The sequence below is a fragment of the Lutra lutra genome, chromosome 9 (genome assembly GCF_902655055.1).
Source record: "Lutra lutra chromosome 9, mLutLut1.2, whole genome shotgun sequence".
Taxonomy (NCBI): domain Eukaryota; kingdom Metazoa; phylum Chordata; class Mammalia; order Carnivora; family Mustelidae; genus Lutra; species Lutra lutra.
Window position 1 is genome coordinate 67,505,551 of NC_062286.1, and position 13,953 is coordinate 67,519,503.

A 13,953-nucleotide genomic window follows, 5' to 3' on the forward strand; every position below is an offset into this window, starting at 1 on the left:
TAATTTAAAAATCGCTCAAGTGAGCAAGTTCTCAGGCCACAGCATGTCCCCACTGATTACTTTCTGAAGATCAGGTTTTCAGGCTGGTGGGAAGTCTTAGAAAAACCTGTGTGTGGGCTTTGCCTCAACTTTTTAAGGAAGAAGAAGACAGGGTCATTAGGTGGCTAATTCAGGCACATTCTACAAAATGAAGGTGCCACAAAAATTGAAGTGACAAGTTTTTTTAAAGATTTTATTTATTTATTTGTCAGAGAGAGAGAGGGAGAGAGAGCGAGCACAGGCAGACAGAATGGCAGGCAGAGGCAAAGGGAGAAGCAGGCTCCCTGCCAAGCAAGAAGCCCGATGTGGGACTCGATCCCAGGACGCTGGGATCATGACCTGAGCCGAAGGCAGCTGCTTAACCAACTGAGCCACCCAGGCGTCCCGAAGTGACAAGATTTTAATAACAATAAAACAAAGGAACAAAATGCAAGAGGAGAGTTTTTTTGAACTTATCTTCACTCTCAAAAAATTCGCCAGTCAATTGCATTCGCAATATTAGTACTACAACAAGGGGCCTGACAACTGTGTCATCACCAGAACAATCGCTCTCAGATTTTATCTTAAATATGTCTAAAAGGATCTTGCTTGACTTTCCCCATGGAAGCACAATTAGCTGTAAAGCATAAAGGAATTTTAACTACAATACTTGAATGTAATAAATAATTTAAATTATGAGTGTTAATTTACAAAAATAAAAACTATGACTTATTTAAAATATGAAACATGAATCTTATGAATCACAAACTTGCTGGTAATAACTGTGAACAAAATCTGCCTTGAATTGGTAAAATCCTGTGTTTTAGAACATCAAAAGTAAATGACACCAACAACGCATCTTATCTAAAAGTGTAAAAGAGTAAAAATGAATAAAAAGGTGAAATGGATAATCTGCAAGAATAGACCCCAAGAAAGTCAGTCTTAATTACACCGTGTATACATTTTAGAATATTTACTCAATAAAATCTCACTTTTGGTCTTACCTTTCTTGAGACAAGGAAATTTAAACAATTTAACTAGTCCAAAATCATCACCGGAAACCAGCACTGAACTATTGTAATTTGCATCCACTGAATTGATGTCAGTGACATCAGTGTACTTCGGCCAAATCCCACTCACTTCAGGGCCTTTTACACAAGTCCAGGAGGCCCAAGGAATTCCTTTGATTTCTTCTTTACTTGTTAAAGGCTTCCCAGCTGAAAATTATCAATATATAGTAACATTATGTTACATTTAAATAAAAAGCATATTCTAATTTGCTTTATTCATTTTTCTTATAGAGGTTTATAGAATTTCAAAAGAAAATTCTATAAACCAAGGAACCTAAAGATTCTACTCTCTTTACCCAATTTGCGATTCTTTTTTTCTTCCAGCACGGTATAAAGAGAGTCCATGATCAAAACTCAGATATGGAGATGAGCAAGAAAATGATCATTTTAATCAATGTAATACCTGAAACCACTATACAAATACTGTGCTTTGTTTTATTGATGAAATGACTTGTATGAAGTCGTATATTATCATATCGAGTCACTAACAGTGTGCCAGGTTTTTTTAAAAATTTATTCTCAACTTCTACTTTTCATAATTCAAAGAACCATAGAAGTAATTTTTCAAAATTTAGGCAAAGTTAGTGTAAACATCTCATGGATATTATATAAATTTAAAAGGATTAGACAATGAAAATCCACCAAATTTTGTTGGAGTAAACATTAGTGGTTAGGGAGAAGAGTCTTGACAGTTGTGCCTGGTATGTTCTCAAATGTATGGCATGTTTCCCCATTTGTACCAGAAGCTGGTGAGGGAGATCACCCAGGGGCACACAAAGGCAGAAATACACAGATACAGAAATGCTTGGGGAAATGTCCTGCCATATACAATTTTAAAATTCAAAATCAAGACAGTATAGCATACTACCTCACAGTTTCTTCTTCAAAAACAAACAAAGGTTTTCAAATAAAGAACCTGTCAAATTGGCACACAGAAATTCTGGCCTGTGACAGCGTCTCATAAAAATTCATGAAGATGACCATAAATCAGAAAGTTGACAGAACAGTCTTTAACCCAACATCCCCACTCTGGAAAATATAGTCCAAGGAAGTAACTCAGAAGAGGAAACACCCCTATATAAAGATATCTGGAGATGCACCATCTGTACCAGGAAAGAAACTGGAAATAAGTAAGCCCAAATGCTCACTAACAGGAGGACAAGAAAGCAAATTACGATATTATCACTGAGCAGGATGTTACTTTGCTATTGCAAATGATAAACATGTATTCTGTAATTTTTCACATATGGAAAATATATATGAAATAATTTCAAGCAAAGAAAGTAGACACAGAAATATCTACCTAGTGATGATGCACTGATGAATTAATTGGGTAGAGACTCTTTAAAAAGCTATAGTTACATTAGATGGTATATACTATTTTCCAGTGAAAATTAATTTTTCAAGAAAATTTTTAAGATAAAATATTATTTGATGACAAGATTCATATAAATTTTCTTATATTAAAAAAATTAGTCAAAGATTACAATACAGAAATTTGTCTTTTATTTCTGCCATTTTAGTATTACAAACTAAATGTCACTAAACGTAATAGAAGTCTCATGAAACTCTTCTAAGAGAGATAGTGGAGGTGACAAATAAAAATTGTACTTTCTAAATCCCAATCAGCATGTTTCACCAAATAATATCATAAAGGCTTCCAATTGTGAAGAGCACAAATTTTGGACTAAAACTATCATAGCAAATGGGACAGCAATCCTCAAATGTTTAGCATTTGGGGGCATTTTTCTAGGATATCTTTTCTTCCAGTTATCTTTAGGCATTCTTTATAACTTCTAGCTCTATATCCTTTGCCCATCATAACCACTGCAAATACTTCTGTCCAGTCTGTGCCTTGTCCTTTCATGATCTCTTTCATTGTGCAGTGATTTTTTATGTTAATATGTTCCAATTTATCAATCTTTTCTTTGAGAGTTTGAGATTTGGTGTGGGGGCGGTGGTCATGTTTCTGAGAACATTCCTTGCTCTAAGACCATGATGACGTTCTTCTGTATTTACTGTATGTGGTAGAGAGTTTCGATTTGCACAAACATCCAGTGCCTGCAAGACTTACATGGCATCTTGTAGAACAGGCGTTCTCCTGCGCCGTCGTTAGTCTGCAAGTATTTGCTATCCAAAGACCAGTCAATGTGTGTGATGAAACTAAGGGACTTGCTGCATTCTCCAATCTTCTTGTATCGCTGGGCCACGGCATACACGTCCACTGGGCCATCATTGGATCCCACCGCGAGGTAAGAGCCATCTGGAGAAAATTTCATTTCATGAATGACTTCTTTTCGATCTTTGATATGAACCACTTCTGTCATATCTCTATAAGAACAAAAAGCAGCAATAAAAAGTGATAAGCAGCAAATCGAGAAATAGGAAGCCCAAGCCATGTGTCAAAATTTGTATGTCAGAGAAAAAATGGTTTCAAAAGGGAGAGAACACCTATAAGAATTAAAGACTTAACTTTTGAAGAAACATATAAAATACTCTTTAGTTTCTGCCCCTTTTAGGCAAAATTGACCAATATTTGAAATATCCGGGGCTTCCAAAATAAAACAACAAAAAAAATTTAATGAAATGCCTATTTTCTTTCATGGTTAATTAGGTATTATTTTCCCCTTAAACTTTTTGCCTTAAATTGGGGTTTGTAAAATTATTTTAAAAACACATCCCAGAGAAAAGTAAACTATGTCAAGGTTACTTTTTTTAATACTAAATTCTTATATAATTATTTAATTTTCACTGTGAGAGCTCAACAATTCATATATCAGATCACCCAGATTTTGTACCCCTTCTGATCAGATTCTGCTAAGAACTGCTGCCCTCATTTGAAAGTTGTCACCATACGACAGAATTCTGACTAGCAGGTCCCCTGTGCCAGTACCAACGTCTTCTACTCCCAACGAAATCAGTGCACAAATAATGGCAAATATTAGCTTCCACATGATAATTCCCCTCACCTGCTATCACTTATTAATAGCACTATCATTTATTATACATATACTATACACTGTGTATATACTACATGATATAATTTACTATAATATCATCAAATGGGGGTCATCAAACAGGGTTTGGGGGTTTTGGGGGTTTTTTTGGCTTGGGAAATCCATCAAAAGAAATTCATCAAAAAAGAAAAGATCTGGTAATTAGCCATCTTTCCACACATCACTTAGCAGAGAAAAAAATGTTGCCCACCAACTCAGTAATAAGTTGTGTGTGGCTGGTAAATGAGAATTTAGTGTAATAAACTGTGCCAAGATCATTTCTCAAAGCTATATAGAATCTTCTATGTGCAAAACATGCAGCATCTAATTTATAGCTGCATTTTTTTTCTATAATCACAAATTGTGTAAGCCAAAAAACCAACGAGTGTGTTTCAAGAAATTACAAGTATAAGTCATCACTTTTGTCCAGTAAATACAGGATGTTAATAAATATGAAAGATTCCATTTAATTTTTCATTATAGATGAAAGAAATCTTTTACACAAGCTCACCTCTAAATATCTGGCAGGGCTGGAGACTGCTTTCTCATTTCTTTCTCTTTTCTTGGCTTCCTAAAAGCCCATAGCCCCTTGAGACCAGATGAGCTTGGGAGCTTATTATTCACCAGATTTTAGAAAGGTTCACGTACAACATATTATGTAACATCCCCAGTAGGAGTTAGGGCAGCACCCCGTATTAAACAAAAATTAATATGTTCGTTGCAAATCACATGATAATTATTCCTATTAAGAGATTAATAGGCAATAAACAGTCACTAATCAGTTCACTGAGTCACGACATCCTGCCAAATGAGTTACCCAAGAGCTGTGGATTTTCAGTGTTTGAATTTGGGAAATACAGTTAGGAGACTGTGAATCTAGAGTGTTCCTATTTGAAAGATTTATTTAAATGCCTTTTTCCTGAAGTCCTGGCATACACCCTGGCCAGGAGAACTAGTTTCAACAGGGAGCATTTCTGACATCATTTTTCCGTATTGGTACGTGCCTGACTCGGAGCACTATGAAAGAGCCATCCTTCATGCCCAGGGCCAGCTGAGATCCATCGGGGCTGAAGGCCACGCTGCGAACTGCTTCCTCCATGTTACAGCGGGCGATCAAGGCGTGGTCGGCCAGGCTCCACAGCCTACGCACAAGAACAAAGTTAAAAACAAAACCCACTTCTCACGGTCATTGCCGGGCCTGGGTTGCAAGGCCTGTTCACCACTCTGGTGGTGATGACAGCAGAGGACGCACCAACTTCACACCAGTCCTTCCTCGAGGCAGTTCTGGCAATCTGGGAAGGTGTTGAGTTTATCGCTGGGTCAGTGGCACCATATGAAATACCCAGCAAGAATTCTAAAATGAGGTAACATTTCCAGAGATTTTGCGATTAATAGAATAAGGACATTTTAAACACTCCTTCACACAAAATCTTGCTATTCTCTTTGGAAATTAAAAATCGTTCTTTATTTATACCAATGGTTGTTAATAACACTTAGGGAAAAAGAAGTACTACTGGATGTTATTATTGTTAGTTTGTTTAAAAAAAAAATATGAGTACCCTTCTAGTAACTGTGTTATTTAAGCAGCTTTAGATCGAAACATGCCTTACTTAAATTTGTTGGCCTCCCTGGAAAGAGAACCTGTCTGAGATGGAGAGGATCAGAAGACACCCTGCCCCTGTCCGGGATGCTCCCATAGTTGGTTGTCTCCAGTCATCTCTGTCATTCCTCACAAGCCCCCCTGGGCATCCCACTGCAGACAGGTCCGCCACCCTTACTCGGGGCAGACGCTTCACAGTACCCCTGGCTGATGGACACCGCTGCTGGGGAGAAATGGAGGTCGGGCAACAGGTATAGCACCTCCTAGAACATCTGATCCAGGCACCTCAGACTGAGTGAACATGAACTAAACATTTGAAGATACAAATAAGGGTTTCTGCTAGTTGCAGTTGGGGTAGCTGACCTCTATCTGTTCGTGGTCCTAAGACTGTCTTCTTTAAACACACAAATAACAGGATCTGCCCACGGGACCGAGCATCTAGAGGTACAAGTAAGTCTCACGTGGTGCAGTTTCTCTAAGTGGGTCCTGCCATCAGGATGCATGGAGGCATGCTCCTTAAAATGAAGAGCTGCACAGTGAAGAGCTCACTGATCCTGGAGGCAGCCTGCATGTGTCAGCCTAAAGCTCATGGTAGTCTTGCAATACCTCGTCCATTATTCATAATCTCACACTGCTTTTAGCGTTATACTATTTAAAGCAATGTAAGTTTTGCTTTACTAGCATGCAGAAACTATCACTCCCCAGTAGACTGTACCATTCTTACAAAGTCACTCAGCTCATCTTTCTCAAGAAATTAGGACTTAGTCTCTAAAGTTTCAACAATCAATGTAAAAGAACACTTATAATTTTAGCCAAATTCATGGTTAAGGGGAAGAAGACATTCTGACAGTCGGGCCTCCTTGGAGATGTCTGCATTTCTCAGATGCAAGAAAGTTGTCAAAAAACAAAAGCCGAAGACTTTCTTGAAATCATTTCTATCAGGATGAGTATAAATCAAGCATCTCAGGTGCTCGAGTAACTTGGTGGCATCATTTTGCCTGCTCAGGGAAGGCCCGGAGTCAAGAAAGGAAAAGGGAGAGAAGAGGGCTTAGTTGAGGAAAGAGAAACTTATACCAAATAAACATGTATGCCACATGGAGACACAAGTGTGTGTTTACTGATTTTAGATTGATGGGGCTTCAGTGCTTGGTAGAGATCACAAAATGGATTTACTTTTGGACTTATATGCCACTAATGAGTATACTGCTCCTTGATCAGATTCGCAGACATACAGAACCAGAGCAGGGGAGAAGCAGGACCCTTCAATCTAGTCTACAATGTTCTAATTTAGATATTAGAGCCCAGAAGCAGTAATCAATCAACCAGTTGATCCAGCAGCCTGTCCCTCCCACTAGCACGCACTCTTCCGGCCTGCTTGTCACGGGGCACATTTAAAGGTCAGCAGCAAATACAGAAATACTCAAGTCAGTGGAACAGCCTTCCTCACACACATCTAAATCCTATGTTTAGCCCTTCAACAGTCACGAGACATTCAAAGTATGCTCATTTTGCTCATTTTACATAATGCTGTGCTCTTAAAAAACAAAACAAAAACAAAACCAAAAACAAAACAAATGATCCACGGCAAGAATCTTTGAGGCCCTAATAAAATTGCCTGTCTTTTTAGGAACCAATACTTTCCTTTGATTTGAGGACAATCTTCAAAATTCCATCTGAGAATTTGCAAAGAAATAGTTGTTTCCTCACACTGAAGACAACTCTGAAAATTAGAATTTAAGTTTTGATGAAGACAAACTCATGAATTTACCAGTGGAGATGAACGTCTATAACAAAAGTGTAAAATGCTGTGCGCAGCCCCCTGCAGAGGACCCAACACATGAGGGGGAGGTATGATCTTACCACAGATAGATGCCCTTAGCTCACCGTCAACTGAAAGAGAACCAGGAAGGAGTCTAACTAGTAGCAGTGTATTTTCACTCTGCAGAGCATTTTCGTGACTTAAGATGGAGCCAAAGAAAGAGAGCAACAACAAAATGCTAAGAAGCCAAGTGTTGTTGAGCTAAATGTCTCAACATTCTACTTGAAACCTATGTGGTTCTGTACTGTGGTTTATCCTTCTCTGGAGTAACAGGCAAATGTGGGCAAAATAAATCTGTTATCCCAAGGAGAGGCTAGCCATCATTACCGGGGCCTCACCTGACAGAGCGGTCGTCACTGCCTGTCACAGCTAGTGGCTTCTTGGGGTGCAGGGCCAGCGCCCAGAGCTCCCCCTCACAGTGGCCTTGCAGGATCAACATCGGCTTGTCTCTTTCGCGCACGATCACTTCAAATATCTCACTGTCCTGGGTCCCTGCTAGCAGGCGGTCTGCCTTCCAGCACACGCTCCGGATAGAGAGACCTGGCAAAAATAAAGAAACAAAATAAAAACATATATTCACACCATTTGTAAATCAAGAAAAACACCTAAACATCCTATCACCCAGGATAGCACCTAACGCAACGCATCTTAAAAATGCCTGAAGGATTATGGACATTGGGGAGGGTATGTGCTATGGTGGGTGCTGTGAAGTGTGTAAACCTGGTGATTCACAGACCTGTACCCCTGGGGCTAATAATACATTATATGTTTATAAAAATATTAAAAAATAAAAATAAATAAATTCAATTTAGGTAACCTAAAAAAAAAAAAAAAGGCCTGAAGGAGAAATGTCAACTCCACACACTATTCTGTATTAGTTACCATTTCCTTCCACACGTTGGTCATTTACCCTGCCCCTTGCAAGCTAGATTTTACACGGGAGTAATCATTTCCAACTGACGTGGGGTAAGTATGTGCTTTTACATCACGATGTTTTTTAAATACTACATCTTAAAATGAGTATGAGGAGAAATTGGTATTTATGAAAACCTGTCCCTTTTTGAAATAATGTACTTCTGATTTGCTATGGAAAAGTTAGGAGTCATTTCAATCTTTAGGATACTAACATTATATTAAACTTACATGTGGGCGATACTACAGAATGGTTAATTGCCATATTAGGCAAGTTTACTATGTAGTTGATCAGGACCTAGACTCATTTTGCTGGATAAACAGATGTACCATGTCCCAGAAATATGCAAATGAAACTAATTTCAGTTGCAAAATACCATCAAACATTTGTCAGTGAAGATGCTATTCTTCTCTGACTTAACATTTCATACAATCCTCTCTAAAAGCACAGTACTCCTTTGAGGTACAAACTACCACCTCAAGAGTGCATACTCTCTCTCCAGGCAGGTCTTCATTTGCCTACCTGATTTTTTATTTCTTGGACTCCTTGTGGTCTGTTTTGTTCCTTACCAGGTAATTATTTACTTAGTGCATTTTCTCATGCCTGAATTAGAAATACAGACAGAGGGGCGCCTGGGTGGCTCAGTGGGTTAAGCCGCTGCCTTTGGCTCAGGTCGTGATCTCAGAGTCCTGGGATCGAGCCCCGCATCGGGCTCTCTGCTCAGCAGGGAGCCTGCTTCCTCCTCTCTGCCTGCCTCTCTGCCTGCTTGTGATCTCTCTGTCAAATAAATAAATAAAATCTTTAAAAAAAAAAAAAGAAAAAGAAATACAGACAGAATCCTGCTTTCACAACTACTTTACATAAGGCAGGGATGTGGTAAGCTTTGAGATCTTAGTTGTCTCCCCAATGGGCTTTGTCTCTGGTATAGAAAGTGCCAAAAGTCAGAGCACAGGGTTTTAGTTCTGCTCTAGACCTGATTGGCCAGACACATCAGAGTGTGTCCCTTTCTCTCTGGAAACCAGTTTTTCTTTGCATTAAATGCAGACTGTCATTATGGAGACTATGTAACTCATCATCCAAGTTGAAACTACTTTGAAAGACAAATTAAATTTACATACTTATTTTAAAAAGGATTTTATTTCCTTATGTGTAGAGAGTGAGCATGTGCACACAAGCAGGGGGAACAGCAGGCAGAGGGAGAAGCAGACTCCCTGCTGACCAGGGAGAACGAGGTGGGGCTGGATCCCAAGACCTCAAGATCATGACCTGAGCTGATAGCAGACGCTTAACCGACGGAGCCACCCTGCCATCCCATAAATTTACATACTTTAAAAATATTTAGTTTTTAACCAAGAAAGCGGCTTTACTGTGTTGAAATGAATAGTTCTATCAAAATATTTTCAAAAATAAAATTATAATTACACTTTATTACAAATTGGTAAGTTCAGAACAGAGGGATGAATAGGCAGGGCACAGAGGATTTCCAGGGTGGTGAAAACATTCTGTAAGACACTATAATGGTGGATGCATGTTATTATACATGTGTCAAAACCCACATAACCTGTAACACTGAGAGTGACCTCTAATGTGACAGATGGGCTTTGAGTGATGATATGCCAATGTAGCTTCCCCCACTGTAACAGCTGTACCACTCTGGTGGGAATGTTGATAGTCAGGAAGGCTGTGCATGCGTGGTGGCAGGGGGTCTAGGAGAAATCTCTGTACCTTCCATTCAATTTTGCTGTGAACCTAAAACTGCTCTAAAAAAATTAAGTCTACAAAAACAATGCTAAGCCAAATGGGATGCTGAGACAAAAGAAGGGTTAACTGGGGGTATATAGACACATGAATTATAATCCTCACCTTAACCAACTCACAGTGGTCTTAAAAGGATCCAATGAGAGGATGTATTTACAAAAAAAGTATTTTTTTAGCGCACAAGGCTTTTTTTTTTTTTTTTTTTACATGCAGTTAACTCTTTCCCCCTTGTTCTGAATTCACTGTATGTGTCTTGAAATGGAAATAGTACATAGGCTGATTTATTATTCCCACTTTGAGTAGTAAGGAGGGATACCTTGGCAACAGCTAGTTCAGGGTCAGTCACTCAAAACCCTGCCAGCAAACATCGTGATGGGCTTTCAAGGTTAAGAAGGACAGATACATGGTGAAAGCAGCCAGGGTGAGATTGCAGAATGACAGGGTAGGCAGCTCAGCTGTGGAGGAAACTCTGCTTTGCAGCAACAATCTTTTTTTTTTTTTTAAAGCATTAGTGATTTTTTTTTTAAGATTTTATTTATTTATTTGACAGAGATCACAAGTAGGCAGAGATGAAGGTGGAGAGGGGGAAAGGGAAGCAAGCTCCCTGCTGAGCAGAGAGTCTGATGCGGGGCTCAATTCCAGGACCCTGGGATTATGACCTGATCCGAAGGCAGAGGCTTTAACCCACTGAACCACCCAGGCTCCCCAGCAACAATCCTTTTGCCCTGTCTCTTTCTTGTCCTTCTCTCTCTTCACACTTTTCCAGAGCTTTAGTTACCATTTGCTAATTAACATATTCCTGTTTCTTTGTTATAGGCTTTGGATCACTTACAATTTTATTACAGAAGAGGTTCAACACTTTGTTCTTCAGAAACAGGAAGTAAAGAGGAATATTAATTCTTTTCTTAAAAACATATTTTATTTATTTGAGAGAGAGAGATCGAGCACAAGTGAAGAGCAGAGGCAGAGGGAGAGGGAGAAGAAGACTCCCCGCTAAGCAGGGAGCCCTATGTGAGGCTCCACCCCAGGACCCCAAGATCATGACCTGAGCTGAAGGTAGACGCTTAACCCACTGGGCCACCAAGGCACTCCAGGAATATTAATTCTATTCCAACATCAGCAAAAAACATCAAATAACTTACTTTTTACTACATTTATTGTCCATTTCCTCTCACTAATGTCTGTGAATACAAGAATTTTCTCAGTTGTATACACTGTCGTATCCTCAATACTTAGCCCAGTGTCTGCATGTAGTATATGCTCAATAAAAATGGCCAAACAAACTAAAACATCAGAAAACAAACATTTCCTGTGTTCTTGGAAATACCAAGAAATAAATAACATCCCTATCCTCAATGAAAACATTGAAAGAAGGAGGGATATATTCATTCATTTATTCAAACATTTTTTATTAAGTACCTACTATGTGCCCAAGACTAGGGATTGGACAGTGAATAAGTCAAGTTCATGCCCTATTGGGAGTTTATTTACATTCTAAGAAGCAGCAAGACATGTGTAAGCAGATATTTACACACACACACACACACACACACACACACAATTAAAATCATATATATAAGATTCTAGGTCAAGACAGGGACATAGGATGGTCCTGAATTCACTCCTCTCATGGACACACCTATCTACAGCTACATATGGAAAAATTTCCCCTGGAAGAAACTCAAAATAACTGAATGATTCATATATATCAGGTGAACAAAGAAAAACAAACAAACAAAGAAAAAAAATCTCACATCAAAATGAGTAGGGGTGGCTGAGACACAATCTTGCTATAAGCCCCACCCTTGAGCATCAACCCACAATCGGCAGCAAGCTCACAACTCGGAGCTTCTTTCCAAGGAGTGAAAGTTTTAAAGCCCACATCTGATACCCCAATGTTTAAGACCCCCACCTGAGAGATAAGCTTCCAAAATACCTGGCTTTGAAAGCCATTAGCACTTGTATCCACAGGATCCACAAGGCTCTAACAAATTAAAAAACAGTGGGCTCACTGTGACTATTCTCCAAGGGCCCAGTGCAGAGGAAGCTGAAATGCTCCTCTTTAGAAGTAAATAATGCCCAGAGACAATTTGCTTAACATTTCAGTCTGAAGGGCAGGCATCTAATCTAATACACATCTTGAGGCCCACTGAAATACTCTCCAAAGACTGAGGAGGCCAGAGGGTGCTACATTTGCACTCTCCCTCTGCTTTGTTCCCCACTTGTTGCTATGTCCTGGAAAGAAGCCTGTGCCACAAAGGGCACCAAGGTTTTCGTGACTACTGCCCAAGAGTCACCCTTGACCTCCCAGCTTGGGAGGCCAGCAGTACCTACATTCATGGATCCCACAGGACTGTGACAAATAGAGAAACAGTTCTTAATCAGCTACCCCCTAAGGCACAGCATAGACAGAGCAGACTGAGATGCCCAGTCTCTCTATGGAAGAGGCCTATTAATTTATCTTCATAATTGTGGCCTGAGGGGCCAACCTCTAAATAAATACACATCTAAGGGTTAGCTTAGGGAGATCAGTGGGTATCATCTTTGCATTCTCCCTTTGTCCTGCCCCAGATCATCAGTGTCTCCAAGAAAGGAGGTTATGCTCAGGTCTGGCACCCCAGCTTTTGTGGCTGGCCCCGAGAGGATACATCTCTTTATAGCCTAGTTCTGAAGGCTACCAGAGCTTGTGTTCACAGGTTCAATGGCATGGTAAGCAAACAAACAATTCTTCACTAGCTGTTACCCCAGGGCTCAGTGCAGAGGGAACAAACAGAAATGCCCATCTTCTGCTCTTTCCCTGAAAGAGGTATATGTACATACTTTAAAAGCTGCTGTCTGGGGTCTGGCTTCCAATCAGACTGAATATAGATGCCAACTAAGATCCTCCCCTTTGGGACACTGACAGGTCTTGGTACACCCTCAATTACTGGGAATGACAAAGAACCAAGTAGGCTATTTATACAATCATAAAGGTTTGATGGACAGTCAAGAGCTACGGGAAGGGTTAAACAGTAAGACTCACCTACATGAGGCCATCTCTTTAAGACCAGGAGAGGCGGCCATTTTATCTAATGTAGAGAAACCAACAGAGAGTCAAGAAAAAATGAACAAATAGAATAATATGTTCCAAATGAAAGAACAAGATAAAATCTCAGAAAAAGACTGCAGTGAATTGGAAATAAGTCATTTACCTGATAAAGAGTTCAAAAGAACATTCCTACAGATACTCACTGAGCTCAGGGGAACAAAACATGAACAAAGTGAGAATTTCAACAAAGAAATAAAATATGTAAGAAAATACCAAACAGAAATCACAGAGATGAAAACAATAACTGAACTGAATAATATACTAGAGGGGTTCAACAGGACACTGGATGAAGAAGGAGAAAGTTCAGTAAACTCAGAGGGCGGGAGAACTCATCCAATCAGAGCAGCAAGAAGAAAAAAAAAAAAGAATGAAGACAGGTTAAGGGATTTATCAAACAATCCCAAGTAGACTAACATTGATATTATAAGGGTCCCAGAAGAACAGGGAGACAATGGGCCAGAAAACTCATTTGCAGAAATAATGGCTGAAAATTTCCCTCACATGGGGAAGTAAACAGACATTCAGATCCAGGAAGCAGAGAGTTCCACATAAGATGACCCAAAGAAACCCATACCAAGACATCCTATAATTAAAGTCTCAAAAGTTAAAGACAAGGAGAAACTCTTAAAAGCACCAAGAGAAAAATAATCTGTTTTGTACAAGGGAAGTCCCATTAAGACTATAAGCAGAT

At 39.5% G+C, this 13,953-nt stretch overlaps 1 protein-coding gene across 2 annotated transcripts in view; it reads right to left on the reverse strand.

The window, feature by feature from the left end:
* Nucleotides 1-13,953, reverse strand: part of EML6 (EMAP like 6) — a 272,951-nt gene that overhangs the window by 108,686 nt on the left and 150,312 nt on the right. For both annotated transcript variants that reach the window (XM_047743696.1, XM_047743695.1), the window contains exons 8-11: nucleotides 7,842-8,043; nucleotides 5,089-5,226; nucleotides 3,163-3,419; nucleotides 1,023-1,235 (exon numbers count right to left, since the gene is read on the reverse strand). In XM_047743696.1, the coding sequence (XP_047599652.1) occupies nucleotides 1,023-1,235; nucleotides 3,163-3,419; nucleotides 5,089-5,226; nucleotides 7,842-8,043 (810 nt within the window). The remainder of the gene's footprint in view (nucleotides 1-1,022; nucleotides 1,236-3,162; nucleotides 3,420-5,088; nucleotides 5,227-7,841; nucleotides 8,044-13,953) is intronic.